Source organism: Ctenopharyngodon idella, chromosome 3 (genome assembly GCF_019924925.1).
Source record: "Ctenopharyngodon idella isolate HZGC_01 chromosome 3, HZGC01, whole genome shotgun sequence".
Taxonomy (NCBI): domain Eukaryota; kingdom Metazoa; phylum Chordata; class Actinopteri; order Cypriniformes; family Xenocyprididae; genus Ctenopharyngodon; species Ctenopharyngodon idella.
The window spans coordinates 1,553,211-1,575,024 of NC_067222.1; the positions used below are offsets into that span (position 1 = coordinate 1,553,211).

At 34.1% G+C, this 21,814-nt stretch overlaps 1 protein-coding gene across 3 annotated transcripts; it reads left to right on the forward strand.

The window, feature by feature from the left end:
* Window positions 1-1,251: 1,251 nt before the first annotated feature.
* On the forward strand, window positions 1,252-13,194 carry hmox2b (heme oxygenase 2b). 3 transcript variants are annotated; one of them, XM_051888259.1, is made up of 8 exons: window positions 1,252-1,450; window positions 1,807-1,905; window positions 3,909-3,993; window positions 4,298-4,421; window positions 5,178-5,295; window positions 5,802-6,293; window positions 8,240-8,360; window positions 9,352-13,194. In XM_051888259.1, the coding sequence occupies exons 4-8, from the start codon at window positions 4,327-4,329 to the stop codon at window positions 9,477-9,479; spliced, it is 954 nt and encodes a 317-aa protein (XP_051744219.1). In that variant the 5' UTR covers window positions 1,252-1,450; window positions 1,807-1,905; window positions 3,909-3,993; window positions 4,298-4,326; the 3' UTR covers window positions 9,480-13,194. The 3 variants fall into 3 exon arrangements, with proteins under 3 accessions (XP_051744219.1, XP_051744218.1, XP_051744216.1); XM_051888258.1 differs by lacking the exon at window positions 3,909-3,993 and having other exon boundaries at window positions 1,253-1,450; window positions 9,352-9,528; window positions 12,969-13,194; XM_051888256.1 differs by lacking the exon at window positions 3,909-3,993 and having other exon boundaries at window positions 1,253-1,450.
* Window positions 13,195-21,814: the final 8,620 nt, after the last annotated feature.

The window sequence follows — 21,814 nt, forward strand, 5'->3', positions numbered from 1 at the left end:
ATATCTTAATTTGCGTTCCGAAGATGAACAGACTTACGGGTGTGGAACGGCATGAGGGTGAGTAAAAAATGACATTATTTTCATTTTTGGGTAAACTAACCCTTTAATAATCATTCTAATTTTATGTGAATATGGAAGTCTACAGCACAACTATAGCAATACTGATGAACGATATCGTTGGAATCACTTTCAGAACGATTTTTTCCCAGCTGATGAACGATAAAAACATTGACAGCCAATCAGAATTGATCCGACTTTAAAAAGTTTGAGCATTTAAAGCAGCAGATGATAGAACTGCAGCGTGTGATTATAATAAACACAACATTATCATCCGCTAGTGTTGATGATAATATGTTTTTATTACATAGTTATCTTTATAGATATTGTTCTTGGTGTGAATGAGCCTTTATGGTTTACATTAGGTAGTACAGATGTCAAATGAGAATGACTGATAAAAATGAAGGATAGGATCTCTATGCACAGAATACTGATATTGGCCACTAAATTTGCAAAACTATGCAGTATATAAGCAGTGCACACTGATTACACTTATGGCTCTCATCAGGTCATTTTGACCGGAAACTCATTTTCTTTATATTTTTTTTTTTTAAAATTGAGTGTTCATCGGAATGGTACAAGACCTCATCAGTTTTGTCACATTTGAAATTTGAAAAAAAAAAAAAACAGACTGGAATTTTTGAGCCGGCGTTCTGACTTATAACACGGAAGCGCAGCACTGTGTTTACTACATGAACATCGAAGTAGAATGACAGGGTATAGAAGAAATTGTTGAATAAAGTTGTTATTTGTGTTTTGTTTTTGCGCACAAAAAGCATTCTTGTCGCTTCATAACATTAAGGTTGAACCATTGTAGTCACGTCTTTAGTACCTTTCTGGATCTTGAATGTGGCAATGCATTGCTTTCTATGAGGGATAAAAAAAAAACCTCACGGATTTCATCAAAAATATCTTAATTTGTTATCCGAAGGTGTGGAACGATGTCATAGGGTGAGTAATTAATGACAGAAATTTCATTTTTGGGTGAACCAACCCTTTAACACATTTACGGTGCAGAGCGTTCGACCCCCAAGGCAAAGATTTGTAACTCGTAAGCGAGGAGAGTGGAAAGGTTAAACACAAAGTTAATGGTTGTTTTATTTGACAAACTATTTTAAAAAGTAAGCAATACACAAAATATATTGAGGGAAAATGCATTTAATGGTCGCTGCGCCTTTAAGCATCAGCTCTGAGAGACACGTGGTTTCATCCTGCAGCTTCCTGTTTTGAGTTCTAACGGAGAGCTCGAGCGCCGCAGACAAAACCGCACGAGCATCCGACTTTTGATCATTCCTATAATCAGTTACCAATATATTATCGTTCCTACAGCTTGGTCGGACCATTTAATATTATATCATCTGATCTAAAGCAGGATTTGCTGAAGAGCTCGACTGTAAGTACTGGCTTCTATTCAGAAGTATGGAAATGAGGGCGCATACTTGTGCTATATGGTGACACAATAAATGCTAGTGTCGCCTTGATATGTCATGCGTCAGCACTTTAGTAAAACCTGAATTAATATAATGACACTAGATTATTTTAATCCATTTGGAGCTGCTTGTAGGTTTCAAACGGATACTGATCCCAGGACAGCGGGATTAGATTGTGTTTTGACTGGCAAACACCAGAATGCTCATGACTGCTCTTTTGTTCTGTTTTCATTTACCCTGAAAACAAACAAAAGCTCTTGAAAAAGCCTCAGTGTGTGCTGGATGAATGGAGGCTCACTGTCAGTGTGTGTGTCCTCAGGAACAATCGCCTCACTGGATGCTGAACTATTGTCATCTGTAACAATCGACTGGACGGACACTGATAGCTGAAGCTCGCGCTCTGGAGGTTGAGTTTGAGGTAAGAGCGTTTCTTCATCACTGCTCTGTGTGTTTTTACACCATAATCTCTCCTCGACAGACTCTGAAGACTTTAAACTAGTGCTAAGCTGCATATATCACACATTTTAATAAAAACTAAAGGCAAAACATGAGATGTCATTTAATGAGGTCATACTTCTAATCAAGTCTGAGTGATAATCGCTTACTTAGGTTCATTTTTACTTAATGAAATGAATGTTTCCTTATTTGTGTTATATTGTTTAAATTATAATTAGCCTAGATAGATAGATCGATAGGTAGCAGTGTTGATTTGCTATTATTAATATAATAGAGCTTTTATTTTTATATATTCATTTTTCATTTTAATTTCTGTTGAAGTTTTAGTAATTGTGCATTTTCATGTGCATTTTTTTGTTTAAATATTTTTATTTGGCTTTGTTTTTATTTTAGTTTTAGTTATTTTATTAATTTTTGGGCTTTGAACTTAAAATTATTTATATTAGTTATTTGCCAAGGCAACATTTTTGTCTAACTTTTTATAGTTTAAAATTTTCATCAAATTATATTTGATTTTACATTAATTTGAGTTACCAAAATCAGTTTTAACAGTTTAGTTAACAATAATAACACTGAGTAGGTAGGTAGATAAACAGTTATACAGATAGATAGATAGATAGATAGATAGATAGATAGAAAACATTGTTAGAGAGAGAGAGAGAGAGAGAGAGATTAGGGCTGTGAATTGACAAAGATTTCAGGATGCTATTCAATTTCGATTCACAAGCTTGCAATTTGATTCAGTTCTGATTTTGATTTGATTCAATATCGATTTAATTGCCGTATGTATTAAGTACAGTAAAGGCAATTTTCTGAAGGAAAAAAAAAAATCCCTCTTAACTAATGTTGTAAACTGTACTGGGAACCCCAGTTGGTACATTACTATGATATTAAAGGTTAAAATGAACTGATTTGTATAAGCTACTTACATTTAAATTACACTTATGGATGGTTTTATAATGATAACATTATAATGATACATTTTTAATGACTTAAAGGCAGAATATGTAAGATTTTGGATTAAAATATCCAAAAACCACTAGAACTTGTGGTGTACTTACATTATCCCAAATGTTTCCAAGAATGTTTAAATCCAGAGAATTCATCGACAGAAAACTAATCATTGTTATATAGCTCAACACAGTAAGTCTTATTGTTTAAATCTCGTTTTCTTGATTTACCGCGAGTACCATGTTTTACCATGCCTAATATCTAGCTTACTGCAGTGCGCAACAAGTGTCTCATAGCAGCCGCCGAGCGAACACAGAGTAGCATTATAACAACTTTCAACACACAAATGTATCTAATATGATAAACAGCGCTGCTTTACCCCACATGCTCATGACCAGAAGAAGCAGAAGCGGCGACTGCCATAATAAAAGCTCCACTGCTCTCAAGCCGTGTGTCGCGCTCGTCTCTCATTAGCAAACGCTCCTGCTCTGCTTTATACTACAGTAACATTAATAATCTCATCCATGAACATGATTTCTGCCTGAGTCCTACCCCTATTCCTTTCCACCGGCTGTAGATGTGAAGACAACACCTCCCATTATTCCACGAAATCAAGGCGTCATCAAGCTATGCCATTGTTTTGAATAAGCGACCTCTAGTGGCGAAAATTTACATTGTGTGCCTTTAATTATTCTGAACTATAAACATTTAAATGGTGGCTGTCATAAAAAATAAAGGATTTATTCAATTTTATTGAAAAACATGTTAAGAAAAATACAATGAAGTATGTAATAGTGCATATATTTAGCATAATGCTCCTCACTAGTGTTGATTTTTCCAACTATCAAATTTATGGACATTGAATGTTTTTTTTTTTTTTTGAGGTAAATGTAATATTATGTGACCATATTGTTTACAAGCTGTTTTATTGACATCTTTTCCTGGTTCAAACACTGATTGAGCGATTACATGAAACATGATATAGGTTTCAGTAAGTTGTACTGTATCTTTCAGCATACCTTCTGATGTTCACGTGCCGCTTCGCTTGAACTGAGGCTTTACAGCGATCTGTCACGACACATTAAAGAGTGACAAAATGGTATTTTTTGTTTGAATTTTGAAATAAAATTGACAGAATTTGAAAGCTGAGACTTTTTCATATAAAAGTAAGAAAGCATAAGGTTTATTGTTATTCAAAGTTTTGTTCATTCATCAGCTGAAATCAGCATAGACTGAAAGATCGATTCTTTGGAATTAAGAGTTCATAAAAAATGATTATTGATTTAAATCGAAATAATGTATCAAATTGATCTATTTGAACACCAGGAGATTCAGATGATCAGGAATGTCAGCTGTGTAAATATGTAACAAGGAAACGCTCTGGAATGTGTATGTTTGATCAGTCAGGACAGATTGAACAGAAGTCACAGGAATGTCTGCTATGAAGACGGAAGATGCTGCCAACAGCAAGAGCACAGCTAATGGAGGAGGAGTTGTGTATGAGGAAGGAGGCGTCACGGTCCTCAGGTATATATTACATTATCTGCATTTCCTGTGATCGGTTTGTTCCTGAAACAACATACTTGAATTATGTTCAGTGCAGTGTTGTTAACTATTAAATCATTTTTGTTAATGAAATGAAGCTGAATAATATTAGATGAAAAACTGAATAAAATAGAAATAAAATAAGTTTAAGCTGAAGTACTAAAATGACTAAAACTGAAAAAAAATGAAAGTCATATAGAGATATTAAAAAAAACTTAAACTTAAACTAAAAATTTCAAAAGTACATAAAATTACTTAAAATGAAAACTGAAAATATAAAAAAAGCTAATTCAAAATACTAATAAATACTATAATAGTCAGGGTTATTATTGTTAACAAAAACTAAAATTATTTAAAAAAAAATAAATAAATAAATAATTACTTGAAATAAAATAAATGTGACCTGAAATAAAATAAAATATTAAAACAATTAAACTTCTTAAATTTCAGCTAGTTGCCAAGACACTGTTTTTCATTTTCTTTTAGTTTGACTTGAAATACTAAAATAACTAAAACTGAAATAAAAAAAAAATCATAATAACTATAAAGACATATTACAATTATAATAAAAACTGACAGAAATTATAACTAAAATTAAAAACAAAACAGAAAATTAAAAAAATCTAAATATTAATAATTATAATATTATATCAATGATATTATAATAACACTGTTTCAGTGCATAATTGTTTCAAAAACACACTGTCATCTTAAATTAATGTCATCTCAACCCTACAGTCCTACAGATCTGTCTGAGATGTTGGCAGCAGGAACCAAAGAAGTTCACGAGAAGGCCGAAAACACAGAGTTTGTCAAAGACTTCCTGAAGGGACGCATCCGCAAGGAGCTCTTCAAGGTAAATGGATCAGTCAGTCATGGAGGATTTTAAAGGAGACCTATAATGCCCCTTTGTACAAAATGTAAAATAAGTCTCTTATGTCCCCAGAGTGTGTTTGTGAAGTTTCAGCTCAAAATACCCCACAGATCATTTTTTATAGCATGTTAAAATTGCCACTTTTTGGGGTGAGCAAAAAAGCGCCATTTTTGTGTGTGTCCCTTTAAATGCAAATGAGCTCATGCTCTGGCATACCCGTGTAGGACAGATTGCCAGAACACCAGCAACAACAAAACAGGACAATCTCACGCACTGAAAATGTCAGAAACTGTCAGTAGTGGTGTTCAGCCTTATATGTTCGAACCAGAGTTGTTGAAAAGACCATCGTTTGTGAAGCAGTATATATATATAATATATATATTAATAAAAACTATAATAGTATTTCTAGTTCTACCACTGCACAGAGCAAGAGAAATCTGTTTAGTTTGATTTCATTGTGATATCTTGATCTGTGTTTGTGTTGTCAGCTTGGCCATGTGGCTTTATACTTCACATACTCTGCCATGGAAGAGGAGATTGAGAGAAATAAAGAGCATCCTCAGTTTGCTCCGCTCTACTTCCCTCATGAGCTCCACCGGCGTGACGCACTGGCTCGGGATCTGGAGTTCTTCTACGGCGAGGACTGGGAGGATCAGATCAGTATCTCCCCGGCCACTCAGCGCTATGTGGACCGCATCCACCAGATCGGCCATGAGCAGCCCGCGCTTCTCGTGGCCCACGCTTACACCCGCTACATGGGCGACCTCTCGGGTGGTCAGGTGCTGAGGAAGGTGGCCCAGCGCGCTATGAAGCTGCCGCCCACAGGAGAAGGGCTGAACTTCTATGAGTTTGATGGCATCCACAGCGCCAAGGCCTTTAAACAGCTGTACCGCAGCCGGATGAACGAGCTGGAGCTGGACACACACACCAAGGAGAAGATTGTGGAGGAAGCCATCCTGGCCTTTCAGTTCAACGTGGAGGTGAGCAGTTTTTTGGGATTTAAAATGGGTCATATTTTCTTTTTATTATTTGAAGCAAAAAATTTTTTTACCAACAGTAATATTTTTTTTATGGCTTTTTTTCCTAAAGAGGTCAAGGAGTGCCATTTAAGAAAAACAAAACAAAACAAAGGATTCAGTGATTCAGATTAATAATTCAAAAATCACATTTCAGTTGTTAAATTATTTATATATATATATATTTTTAAAAATTCATTATTATTATTGCATTATAAATTATATTAAAATGATGGAAATGTATTTTATTGGCAAATGGATGATGTTTATTTTCTACATTCAATTCAGCTAATTTAATTTCTAAAATTGCTTTTATTTATTTTGTTACATTTACCTACATTTTTAAAATAATTAATTTATACATAGACACACACACACTTTAATAAGTTTTTTTTTTTTAAATAATTATTATTTTTTACCTATTTTATTGGCAAATGGATGACGTTTCTCAATTAATGTTCTCAATTAAATTTAATTACATTGAATTAATTTCTAAAATTTCTTTTATTTTAGTTACATTTACCTATTTTAAATTAAGGCTATAATTATATATATTTTATGGAAGCTTGTTTCCGCCATGAAATAATAAATAATAACTGCGACTTTTTATCTCACAATTCTGACTCTTTTTTTTTTTTCTTACAATTGCGTGTTTTAAAGTCAAAATTGCGCAATGTAAACTCGCAGTTGCCAGAAAAATGTCAGTTTATATCTCTGAATTGTGAAAAATTAACTCGCAATTGCATGTAATTTCCAATTGTGAGGAAAAAGGCTTGTTTTTTTTCTCAGAATTGCGAGTTTATATCTCACAATTCTGACTTGTAACTCGCAATTGCATGATATAAAGTCAGAATTGTGAGATATAAATTATAAATTGTGAGTTTATACCTTGCAATTCTGAGGAAAAAAAGTCAGAATTGACTTATAAAATAAGTATTGCGTGATTAAAAACCCGCAATTGCGAGAAAAAAGTGAGAATTGTGACTTTATTATGCAATTCTGACTTTATAATACACAATTGCAAATTTAAATCTCGAAATTGTAAGGAAAAAAGTCAGAATTTTGAGAGTCATAATTACCTTTTTTATTTAGTAGCTGAAACAAGCTTCCATTTTTATATATATATATATATATATATATATATATATATAAGAAATTGTTTTTTTTATTTTGTAGTTATTTTTATTTATAAGTAGATAAAGCGACATTTTAATTAAGTGTAATTAATTCAAATAACTACAACTTTAAAACTTACAAATAAATTATTTGTTTTATTGTTACTTTTTACATTTGGTACATTTGATTAATGTTTTCAGGTTCTGAAAGTCAAATAATCAATAAAAATTTGATTCTTCACTATACGAGTCCTTAAAAGGTTGATGTTGATAACAATCAATTCAAGATCTGCTGTTTGTGACGCAGATCATTATATCTGCACTCACTCTGAGATCCTCCACTAACACTGAGTGAATTAAACTAATGGCCCGTTCATAATCACTCTCTCTGTCATCATCTGGAGAGCTTTGCAGTCGCTCTATTAGACTGATCCGTTCGGCTGAACCTGCTGTCACTGTGTTAATATCAGAGAGCGTGTAATTAAAGATGAGAGTCTCTCCTGCTCTGTGCGGCTCGAGTTTCATCCGTCAGCAGATAGAGTCCTTTGTCCTCACGGCAGATTACTGTGAAATTAAATGGGCAAACCTGGGTCAAAACAATGTCTCGCATCTCACCAGCATCTCTTAAAGCGTTTGATTGTTTGAAGTGACATCTAGTTGAATGTGTTTGTCACGCTCCGTGTGACGTGACGCACATGACAAAGAGCTTTTCATTAAATGCTTGTCATTTCCTCAGTGTTTCCTCATTGTTTCCTGTGATCTGTAACCGTAAACGTCCTTTTGTGTTGCATGCAGATTTTTGGAGAACTAGAGGAGGTCGGAAAGACCCTTCAGGATGATGTTTTGGATGCCGCTCCTGCTCATGGAGAAATGCAAGGAGACATCAGTCAGTGTCCGTACTATGCTGCCAAAATGGGTAAACTTGACCAGACTATTCATCTTAATTCATCTTAATAAACCAGGGATTCCCAAACTTTTTTTTGTCAGCGAAACCCATAAAATATTTACTTTAAGTACCCCCTTAGCTTTTAAATTAATATTTCAATAAATTAATGGCACATTTACACATTCACCATTCTCTGATGGCTGTTAATGATCACATGATGTAAGAAATCAGATAAAATATTTAATCTTTTTTTTTTAGTAAGCGTTTAATTTTAATAAAAAGCGTTTAATAAAAATACTTTTTGTAAATATTTAAGTGAAATTATCATTATTATTATTATTAGTTTTAACTCTGATTAAAAAATGAAAAATATAATTACAATTGTACTGCAAAGTAAAAAATAATATTTGATGATAATTATAATATATACTTTTATTTTGGCAAATAGATTCAGTATTCTTTTAGTAATATTGTGATACTATTATAGTTTTTTTATTCATATTTTTATATTTTCTTTTCATTTTAGATTTAGTTAAAGTTGTAGTAGTTCTGTTATGTGTTTTTGTCATTTTTAATTTTTTTTAAAATTACTTTTTTGAAAAATAGTTTTTATTCATTTTTATTTCAGTTTTAATTATTTTAGTGCTTCAGGTTAAACTAAATGAAAATGAGAAGTGGCAACTAGCTGTAATAAAATAAGTTTTATGTTTTATTTTTTTTGAAATAAACTTTTATTATATTTTAAGTAACAAAAATGTTTTTTTTAATGCTTTTATGTTAATTAATTATAATAACCCTGGATAGATTATATACTTATTATATACTCCTTTAAATTTCAGCCTTTTATTTGATATTTGCAGTTATCTCTATCACTATTACTGTTTTATTTTGATTAATTGTGCAGCCCTATTTATTCATTTTAAATTTACAATTGATTTTATTAATTATTAGCTTTTCAGGAAACCCTGCCTAAAACCTAAGAAATTAAACCATTTACATGTTTTTATTCTTTGTGTTTCAGCTGCCAGTGGAGGATCATCTTACATTTGTCAAATGGCCATGACCGTGCTTAAAAATCCCTCCGGTCAAGTCCTGTTGGCCGCCTGGATTGCTGCTCTAGCCGGATTGGCTGCTTGGTACCTCATGTGACCTCCTTTGACCCACTCTTAGTGCATCCCATTTGCCCCCTCATTCTTGGGTATAATGTGATTAATTATAATAATAATGTATGAACACAGGCTATTTAAACGCAGGATAGCATAGATTATTGTGGCAGCCGTTACTGTTGCACATGTCAGTGTTGATGAAGTTAAGGGTGGAGAAACATGCAGAGCATTATTTTTATAGTTTTATCGCAGTATCGAGTCATTTGGTGCAACAAGTAAAATGGGCCGAAACATATTCTACGCAAGTACGAGAACGTAAATGCAAGATGGATTACATATACGTCATGGTAATTGTGTTATATTCTCATTCATCACCATAAGGGGCGCTATAGAAGGTATTAGTGCAAATTGTCTTCTTCTACAGTCAGTTTCTTTGTTTTGATGACACCAACATGTAATGGAAACTCTATCTGAGGTTTGATATCGCCACAGTAACACATGTACAAAAGGACAAGGCACTTGCAAAACATTGTGTAGAATATGTTTATAACAGTTTTGATACAGAAAAGCACATGGTTTTATGGGCCCATTTGTCATGCATGTTTTCAAATGAGATATGCTATGCATACATGCAGCATTTACAAAGAAAAGCAGTACCTCTGCAGGGCAGACTACTGAGATGCGGGGTCAAAAAATGACGGCCACAACGGTTAATGAAGAAAAGCCTTTTTGAAGAGGTTTAGAATGTAAAAGATGGAAGAATTGCACATTAAGGTCATTTTTGTCTAGTTACACAACATGATGTTACAGACTCTGCTTTTAGGGATATTCTACACAGATGGTTAAATGGGCCAGAATTAACGGTTTTTACTAGTGGTTGACCGAAATTAGTTTTTCAGTTATGATGACCACTGACCAGTGATGATGATAATAAATATCTTTTATATATTTATATTATTATTATTATTATTGTCTGTACATATTATATATGTTAACACTTTACAATAAGGTCTAGTGTATTAGTAAATGTTGATATTTACATTAACCAAGATCAGTAAATGGTATTTTCCCATGTTAATGGGGTCATGACATGGATTTTTTTGGTGCGTTCACACTTGTAATTCGGTTCACTTGGTTTGGTCCGGACCAAAAACAAAACAAAAAACAAAACAAAAAAAAAACACATGGTCCGCTTAGTTTTTTTATCACCAAACCTAAAGATACTGAACCTAAAGGTCGGTTTTTATTACATATTGCCTTTTTTGAGACGGAACTTACCGAACATCCAAAACAGCGCTGTGTGATGGGATAAATGCACTTGTTGTATGTGCGTAACCTGCATATGATGGTATTTTGACCAGCTGAGAACTTGTGAAGACCTTATAAAATGTGTAAAGGAGTCAAAACAGCGGCAGGAATTCCTCCATCACACACACAAACAATTAATCTGCTGCAAGGAGACTCTGTCGGTACGCTTTCAAAAGAACTCTGGAGCGGTTCACAAGCAATCCGGACCAACAAACCAAAAGATATCATAATTCATAACGAGAAATGTGTTATATAAAAAGCAGTAGTGTCTGGTTCTGTGAGTGAGCACATTAGTTGCTGTAATTGAAAACCAAAAAGCGGATCTTCATCTTAAAATGTTGTGTAATTGCGCTCCTCCACGTGAGAATGCTGTCCCAATGAAGCCTTGATTCCCGCTCTAGCTGCATTGTAACATTCATATATGATCTCGACACAGCCTATTAGACAGAGATACAGAGAGAGCACATTTGAATTTGCCACAGTATTAATACGAACATAGTACATAATTTAACAGCTGGAATGACGGCTACATTCATATAGTGTTTGCGTGCGTCTCAAAAGTTACAAATAAAGCCACAGTAAGCTCATGGAGTGAGCTTTTCAATCATTTTAATGGATGACGCAGAGGAAACTCTAACCAATAAGAGGACAGTTGTACTCGCATGTGACTTGCATAAGCACATTTTGGTACGCTTTGAAATATTGCCTTTTGAAAGCAAACCGAATTAAGAAGGAAATGCATCAATGTAACAAATTTAATCCCTGTTTCGGAACAAAACAAACAATTCATAGGTGTGAAAACGGCCTTATTCAAATGAACCGACAAAGCATTTATGAAATCATTTACTTACGTTTTTTTGTGATACAGCTGCTGTCAGATTGAACACCGCTGACTGCATCATCTGTCAATAAGTTTCTTTATGAACTCTCCATTACACTGTGCCTTGCTGACAAAATAATATGCTCTGAACAAACATATAATCCTCCAGTGTGATTCAGGACACCATTGAAATAAACCATCCATTTGTTTCTGACTTTGGAATCCTTCTGAAGTCTTCACAGAGACCCAAACAATCTGTTTAAACGTTCTTTCACTCTTCCATTTGTCCTGTTGTCGGCAGACTCAAGCGTGTGATGTCAGAAACTGAACACTCATCTGTATACTGTATCAGTGTAGACAGCATCAGTGACTATAATGGCTTCTATTTGCTTTAGACGTGACACTCACATCAAGTGTAGGCAAATTAAGTTTGTTAAGTGACTGAACAGCAGTGGACGGGCCTGTGATGCGATGATGTAAAACTATTCGTCAATGTCTTGCTCTGGATTTTGACATTACAGATCCCGCTATATCAAAACGAGTTTGATTAAATGAATGCTGTTTATAATGAGGAGGATGTTTTAAGCTATGAGCTTGCCAGATGTATTAATGGTACAAATACCTCTTATATGTCAAAAGATAAAGGCAAATTTGATTTCTCTTGTCATGACCCCTTTAACTAACAAATGAAACCTTATTGTAAAGTGCTACTATATATGTATGTATGTAAACAATAGGCAGATATATTCGTCCATCACTGATTATCACTCAAGCCTCTAATGAACAATTATCAGATATATTAAGTATTTTAATGCAATTTAAACAAGGGAACAGTACTGAATTAGTACAGTATACTGTATTTGTACAAGCTAGAATTAACATTGATTCATTGATCTGACTTACAGTATGACATTATTAACATTTATGGATGCAATAATTTCTTTTTTATGCGACTTTTAATGCATATTAACAGTTTTGTTCCCTTCGAAGACCATAGCATGTGCAATGTTCACCAAGACACTGTGACATGATGCATTTGAGAAGGATTATGGGGGATTGTGTATCTGGCATGTGTCTGTTAACTAAAGGTGTTTTTCTCAGATTGTGAGAAAGGTGTGTGTTTCAGAAGTCTAGTTTTGTATAAGAGCTAACACGTCTTTATACTGATGAATAATGTTCTTGAAGAGTGTTTCATGTAATACCAAATGCTGAGAGGCTGAACATTCACAGGACTTTTTGAACCAAAGGAAATGTTACTTTGCATTACTAATCAGATCATAAAACAGATGGGCATGTATGTGAAGTGTTTTGAATTAATGGTTGTGATTGGGTTTTATGCAGATCATTTAATTTGTTTGCTTTTTTTGTGTTTTGAGTAACTGACAGTTTTTTTTTTTTTTAAAGCACTGGGAGACTTTGAGAGGAATGGAGTGGTGTTGATATACAGTACAGTGGTATGATTTATGTAGTTATTTTAAATTTCCTTTTATTCATTTTGAGGTTTAGAACAGTTTTTTTGGTTAGTTTCTTTGTTTATAAAAATAAAATAAAAAAATCCCTTTTTTTATTTGTGTTTAAATTGTTCCATCTAGCTATGTTCACTGTAATGAGTAATAAATTCACAACTGCATTCACTGTTGGCTTGTTTTATTTAAATCATTTTTAATAAAGAATGATTCAGATTCAGTAATATAAGTTAAGCTCTATGCATGCTGTCAGTTACCAGACAAAACAGTAACAAAACAGACAAAAACAGACAAAACAATCTGAAGATTTAGAATTTAATTTGTGCAGCTCATATTTTTTCTAAAGCATGTATTGATGTTTGCATATTAAAAGTGTTGTTTGAGATATAAAGTTACTATTATGGAAGCCCATTTCCACCACATAAGAAAAAAAAAATCATGCTCTAGTAAATATTATGACGTAAAAAGTTGACATTATAAAATAAAAAGTCAGAATTTTGATATACTAAATCATAATTATGAGATAAAGTTTGAAATTATGACATATTGATACATACCAAGTCATAATTGTGTGATAAAAAGTTGAAATTATGACATACTAAGTCATAATTGTCATAATTTACTTTGTCATAATTTTGTCTTTTTATCGCATAATTATGACTTAAGTCAGAATTTTCATTTTTCATCTTATGACATTCATTTCATATGACCTAGAATGTCATAATTTCAACTTTTGTCATAATTGTGAATTTTTAAGTCATAATTTTTATCTCATTTATGACATTTCATGACCTAGAATGTCATAATTTCAACTTTTTATCATAATTCTGACTTAAGTCATCATTTTCACTTTTCAACTCATTTATGAGTTAGTATGTCATAATAACTAGCTACTGTTTTAATAGGGGTGTGTAAACTTTTCATAACCACTGTATGTAAAATAACTGGTGAGTTAAAATGTTTGAAATAGCCAATCAGATCGAAGTAGGTGGGCTTTACTAACTGCCAATGAACAACATGTAATAGACAGTCATGCTGGTCTATACCTGGAAAGCTCTGGGCCAGACGTATATGGGACGCTTGAGAAGACCCGCTGCATAAGCCAGCAGCGATCAACCTGAAGCTTTTGTCTGCACATCTAAGAAAGCTAAGCAGGGTTGAGCCTGGTCAGTACCTGGATGGGAGACCTCCTGGGAAGACTAAGTTGCTGCCGGTGTTGTGTAATATTCGGTTCCTGTGAAAATTCAACTGTTCCAGTGGGTGGAGTATACATGAATATTCATGATATTTCCCCGGTTGTGGGCGCGGCCTTGAGACAACGCGCAGACGAATGGAACTCGTTTAAATCAAACTTGTTTAATGGATTATTTCGAAACGGTAATGAAGATTCAATGTTAAGCATTAACTACAACAGTTGACATTTTCGAAACTATGAATATATTGTGTAATATGATAAATCGTATGTGCTGTTTTGCCTGATTGATTACAGACATTCGTATTTAGGTAAAGACACAGCAGAGCAAACAATGAGCGAATAACCTATTCTACAGTTTATTACTTGTGCCCTATTAAAATGTTTATAAGCTAGCCTGTTGTGAGTTATCCTTAATTTCTTGTTTATTTCGCATATAGCCAGTGTTTCTGTTAACTACATAAACTACATACCTGAGGAGAATGTTTTATTAATCTTGCAGTCATCATAAACATTGCAATTTGTACTTTATTATATAATACAGTGCATAAACCTTTAAAGCATTAAAGTCTTTCTTATATAGGCCAGCAGTTACCTCAAGAATATTATTCTATTATTTTTCAGAAACTTCATTTTGCTTTTGTGATGCATATCATCATCATGTAAAGTTACTGTCGTTTCAGACTGGATGAGTGCTGAAGCCACTGGCAGCTCTGGCAGTGTGTGATCTGGACAGATATGGAGGCTGTTCTCATTGAGTGCCAAAGCCCTGTTTTAATCATCTCAGACATTCATTTAACTTTGCTTTGTTAGAGTTGATGAAAAGCATACAACTGTAAAAACAATCCAAATAAAACAGTAAAAAAGATGACACATTTAATTTGTTTACATGCACATCACATTAACCAACATCAGAGAACAGTGAACATGAAAGTGTGTTGTCGAATTATTGAAATATTAACTTTATTAATCTCAGTGGGACTCAAGTAAATATTTTAGGTCAACAGAGTTTGGCTGAGAAAAACGTTTGGGAATCCCTGCCCTACAATGTTGAAGATCGGAAATGCTATAATTGTATGTATACTTGTAAAATGAGAAGAAATACTTTTGAATAATATTTTCAAATCTTAAACGCGATTAACACAGCATTATGGATTATTACATTTTGGATGATTTCACATACCATTATAAAACACATGACATGAAAGTAGATTGTTTTTCAGCGCAATATATGGTCAAAGAACAGACACGATGCATGCTTTATATAAATATATATAAGTGTGTGTGTGTGTAAGAAATATTTAGTAATATAATATTTATTAGTAGTAGTTAGTTATTTCTCTAAACGGTATTTTACTCTTAACTAAATACAACCTGTTTTTGTTAATGAAAACAGAATGTGCTCTTTTGAGGGTCCATATTAAAGGGATAGTTCATTAAAAATAAAAATTCTGATGCCCTCATCTTATTTCAAAGTTGTATGTCTAATCTTTTCGTGGGACATATTTTGAAAAACGTATCAGTGTATTTTTCATACAATGGAAGTCAATGGGCACCAAAATTAGTTCTACTGGTTCCCAATGTTCTTCAAAATATCTTCTTCACAGAAGAAAAGAAAACATACTGGTTTCGAACAGGTGAGTAAATGATGACAAAATTTTCATTTTTGGATGGACTATACCTTTAATCTATTATAATCGATTAGTACTTGGAGACTAGTGATTCCCAAATAGGTGTGGAAAGATTTTGATGTTGCTTTGTTAGAGCTTAAAAAGAAAATGTGACAGATACAAGTAAATGTGAAATTGTGTTTCTTTAATTACAGTTTTACATAATACCCAGTATAATATGAGAAAACAGGAAAAATGTGTAGTTTGGTGTTGATAAAGGAAGTTTGAGCCTTACTGACGTGGCTGTGGAGGCTGGGAAACACTGGCTATAAAATAAATTAAGAATTACACAAATACTCACACCAGGCTAGCTTAGGCTACATTTTAATTAGGGCACCGATGTTTATTTCAGGCATTGTTGTTAACACTCTGCTGTCACCGAATGGCAGAAAGGTAGGCTATAGCACAGGCTACTAACCAAAATATTCAAATTAAATCGAAAACCTCACAAATTAAATAAATAAATAAAGACATCAAATAGTAATAAACCGTGCTAGCCTATATTTCTGTCAGACATCTACAGAAGTACTTATTGAGAACTGACAGAGGTTTAGCTCTAGTCCAGGGGTCTCCAACTCCAACCCTGCTTCTGGAGAGCTTCCGTCCTGCAGTTTTCAGCTCCAACCCTTCTTCAACGCACCTGCCAATCATTTTTTTAGTAACCTTGAACACCTTGATTAGCATTTCTGTCATTAATTACTCACCCTCATGTCATTTCAAACCTGTAAGACCTTTGTTCATCTTCAGAACACAAATGAAGATATTTTTGATGAAATCCAAGGTTTTTTTAAAGCAACGTAATTACCTTCATTCAAAGTCCAGAAACGTAGTAAAAACAGTTAAAATAGTCAACGTGACTACAGTGGTTTAACCTTAATGTTATGAAGCGATGAAAATACTTTCTGTGCACAAAAACAAAACAAAAATAACAACTTTATTCTTTATTATTATTTAGTAAACATTGTGATGATTTTTTTTTGTGGGCAGAGCTTAGTTTGAGGCAGAAAGATTTCCCTGACCACTTCACTGATGCTAGCTAGCAAGTTTTGTTAGCTTGTTTTTTAACAATGACTGGAGAAAATCCAATTTTATCAGAATATGTAAGGTCACAACACTCACTGACTGTGAATGTGATTGTTATTTGAATAAGTTTAAAACTTTAATGGAAGGAACCAGATTGGCCGACCCAAACACGCTCACTCGATGGATGGATGATTTGACGGGATCACCTCCGGTTGAGTGGCCTGACATCTTGAGAAAAAGAGTGTGTAGAGTAAAGAGAGACTGAGGGCGTATAAATCTTTAGATGTCCATATACTAACAGTGGCAAACGTTAGAAAATGCAACTACTTGAACACACACCTGACACATAACATGGTTTTCTTAACATTGGAGGAACGTGTTTTAAAAGGTATGATGTTCCTCAAATGTTCTTTCAGCTTAATTTTGATGAACAATTCAACATTCTAGGAACGTTGATTTGTAACATTCCAAAAACATAAAAATGCCCAGTTTCCTTAATGTTACTAGAATGTTATTTAAAGGTTAGTTTGATGTTTCTGAAACATTCTTCAATCATTCAAACACCTGCTGTGAACAAACACTGAAAAAAAGAGAAATAAGAACACAAACTACAACTTGACATGAATGACATGAGGAATGACAGTGGTTCGAGTCTTACCTCTCAGATAGGTCCTTCAGGGTATCTTGGAGAGGTGAGGTGTCCAAGTCGCATCATCTTGCTACTGGGGTACCTCAGGGCTCAGTGCTTGGACCACTTCTCTTCTCCATCTACATGTCATCACTAGGATCTGTCATTCAGGAACATGGTTTTTCCTATCACTACTATGCTAATGACACACAACTCTACCTCTCATTCAAACCAGATGATCCGACTGTTGCTGGTCACATCGCAGCCTGCCTGACAGCCATTTCCGCCTGGATGAAGGACCACCACCTTCAACTCAACCTTGCAAGAACGGAACTGCTTGTGGTCGGTGCCATCCCAACACTTCATCATGACCTTTCCATTCAACTTGGGTCGTCAACCATAACTCCTTCCAGGACGGCCAAGAACCTCGGAGTGGTGATGGATGATTGTTTAAGCTTCACAGATCACATCGCTACAATGGCCCGGTCCTGCAGATTTGCTCTGTACAACATTAGGAAGATTAGACCCTTCCTATCGGAGCTTTCCACACAAATTCTTGTCCAAGCTCTTGTTCTATCCAGACTGGACTATTGTAATGCTCTCTTGGCAGGCCTTCCAGCATGCACTTTCAAGCCTCTACAACTGATCCAGAATGCTGCAGCAAGACTGGTCTTTAACGAACCGAAGAGAGCGCATGTCACACCTCTCTTCATCAGTTTGCACTGGCTGCCAATTGCTGCTCGCATCCAATTCAAGGCTCTAATGTTTGCCTACAGAACATCCACTGACTCTGCACCACTATACCTAAACCCACTACTTCAGACTTATGCGCCCTCCAGAAGCTTGCGTTCTGCAAGTGAACGGCGTCTTGTGGTGCCATCCCAAAGGGCCACAAAATCACTCTCACGGACTTTCTCCTGGTCTGTTCCTGGTTGGTGGAATGACCTACCACGCTCTATCCGAGCAGCTGAGTCTTTAGCCATTTTCAAAAAACTGCTAAAGACATATCTTTTTCGTCAACACTTGACCCAGTAATAGAGCACTTTTTTTATTTATATTGTACTTTTCATTTTTCGATTTTCTATTCTTTCTCCATATATTTGTGTATATATTTCAAAAAAAAAAAAAAAAAAAAAAACCCAACCTAGCTATGAGCACTTTACTGATGAAACTGTGACTTGACACAGCACTTACATACTGTTGTACTCATGTTGATTTGATTGCTTCTACTATTCTCATTTGTAAGTCGCTTTGGAGAAAAGCATCTGCTAAATGACTAAATGTAAATGTAATGTAAATGTAACTTTCTTCAGCCACAGCCTTAGATGAAATCAACTGAAGATAAAAACATTAAATCTCTCAAGATCTCAGCAGAGGAGGATCAAAGCATTACCAGCTTCACTTATTACTAACCAGACTGACTTCATTTCTGTTATTCATCTACAGCAGTTCTTATTGAGAATTAAAAGAGCTTTAGATGTTTATGTTTGGTTGAAAATGTTTAGTTTGAGGTCACCGTCATGGTGATCAGTGTTTACTTTAGTTGGTCTCTTGACCCTTGACTTCTGTTGCGTTACTTCTAATTCAGCAATTGATGTTCGATGTTGTTTAAACAATGCTTTTTCTGTAATTGTTGTCTTAAGGAATCGAAACATTATTAAAATATAAACTCAGCAGATGTGATAAAGATCATTTGTAACATCATTGTTGCGTTTCAGATGCTGAATGTTGATGTCTGTGAGTGTATAAATAACACTGTCATTGTTAACTTCCTGTTTAAAACCTGTTTTGTGTCATTTGTACACTCACAGACATCAACTTTCAGCATATGAAACACAACAATGGTGACATGCTTCATGCCAACATGCAAAACATATTCATAGCTCCCAGCATGCATTACGGCAATGAATAAATTATGCAGCCAAATTTTTTTTTTTTTTTTTTTTGATTGTCACAATTGTTGAGGTTTGTATGATGAGTGCTGATGTCTAAGTGTGTCTCAACTTCCAAATAGATTTGGACAGTCTTACACAAGTCACTTCAGTGTTACAAATTGGTTTACTTCTCAAAAAATGCTTCAATTCCAAAAGTAAGCAAAACTACAGAAAAAACAGTTGTCTGATCATCATGATGGTGTCTTCAAAGTTCAAACTAAACATTTTCAACCAAACATCAATATCTAAACTTCTGTTAATTCTCAATAAGAACTGCTGTAGACGTCTGACAGAAATAAAGTCAAACTGGTTAGTAATAAGTGAAGGTGGTAATGCTGTTTGTGGAGTTGTTTAATCTTCAGTTCATCTAAGGCTGTGGCTGAAGAAAGTTGTAGTTTGTGTTCTTATTTCTCTTTCTTTCAGTGCTGGTTCACAGCAGGTGTTTGAATGATTGAAAGAATGTTTCAGGAACATCAAACTAACCTTTAAATAACATTCTAGTAACATTAAGGAAACTCAACATTTTTATGTTCTTGGAATGTTACAAATCAACATTCCTAAAATGCTGAATTGTTAATCAAAACGAAGTCAAGAGAACGTTTAAGGAACATCATACCTTTTAAAACACGTTCCTCTAACGTTCCCAGAACCAACACTGAATATTTGAAGAACGTTCTTATAACAAAAATCTGTTAGTTGGGTATCCGGTGGGACAGATCTGGGACTTGATGGTGGTTTCGATCATCTCACTCAGTGTTGGCCAAAGCTCAAGTCGATTGAATAATAGTTTTAAAAAGCCTGTTAATCTCCTCCAGACTGTCAGATCCTGCAGCATCTCTCGCTGTAATCACAACTGCCTTCATGATAACATGATGTACACAATAATCAGGTTTAAATAAATGATACGATTGCCCAGTAGAATATTATCATTTCTTTCAGTATTTATTGTGAAGCTTTCAAGACAAAATAATGTATTTATACATTATTTATAATAATAAACATGGAAGTAAATATGTTTAAATTTGTTCGTTGAACTGTTCAGAGATGTTGTTTGTTCTACGACGACCAATTCTTCACGATCCTGCTGCATCCTTACTAGGAACTGTGATGAAATTTTTTAATTAATCATAACTAACATTTCTTTTTCCTTTCAGGAATAACATTTACATGCTTTGAAACCTAAATGTCCTCAAACCTTGCATGGGCCTAAGTCAGTGTGTGTCTGAATCATGTCCAAAAATAAGAAAAGTGGAAATGACACTTAGGGACAGCTAGACAACCATCTAAATATAATAGCCCCATGATATTGAGTAACCAATGAACTAATAAACACATGATTTGGGCAGATCTTGCTTTACCTAGTAACAGAAGGGTTTGACATATGAAGAACCAATCATATTGTAGAATTCTTTGCCATGCTCCTATCCTATATAAACTGTTGTATTCTTCTTGCTGGTGTGATTCTCTGTGATTGATACGAGGTCCTCCGGCCATGATTAAAGCATATAGTCTGGAGTCTGTTTGGTTTTTAGGCTGCGCAGCAGACTAGACGCTAGAGATCTTACTTCTATACTCAAGTGATAGTGTTTAGTGAAGGAGCACTAAAGAGCTTATTACCAGGTGACAGTGCTCAAACAGGCAGAGACGTTGGCTGACTCGAACAGGTATTGAAGTACGCTTAGTGGAGTATGAATTCATAGGTGTATCCGGTTTAACTTAAGTCAGGTACGTAGGGGAAAATCTACCACAGAACATGTTATAATATAACATGTTAGAATAAGCTATATAAGAACTTTTAAGTAAAATTGGGGTCAGAAAGATTTTTTTTTCTTTTTTTTTTTAATGAAAGTATTTTCAAAAATGCATTAAAAGCAGTAATGTGAAATATTATTTCTATTTAAAATAACCGCTGTCTAAATATTAATATATTTTAAAAGGTAATTTATTTCTGTGATGGCAAAGGTGAATTTTCAGCATATTACAATGATTTCTGTAGGATCATGTGACACTGAAGACTCTTTAAATATACTATTTTAATATATTTTTATCAAAACCACCATTAAGTCTTTTGGTGTCTTCAGTGTCACATGATCCTTAAGAAATCATTCTAATTCACTGATTTGAAAAACATTTCTTCTTATTATCAATGTTTTGATGCTTAATATTTTTGTGGAAACATTTTTTTCAGGATTTTTTGAGAAATAGAAAGTACACTTTATTTGAAATAGAAATCTTTTGTAACACAAATGTCCCTTTTGATCATTGTGTCCTTGCTGAATAAAAGTATTAATTTCTTTAAAAAAAAATATATATATATATCAGTGGCGTGCAGTGGTG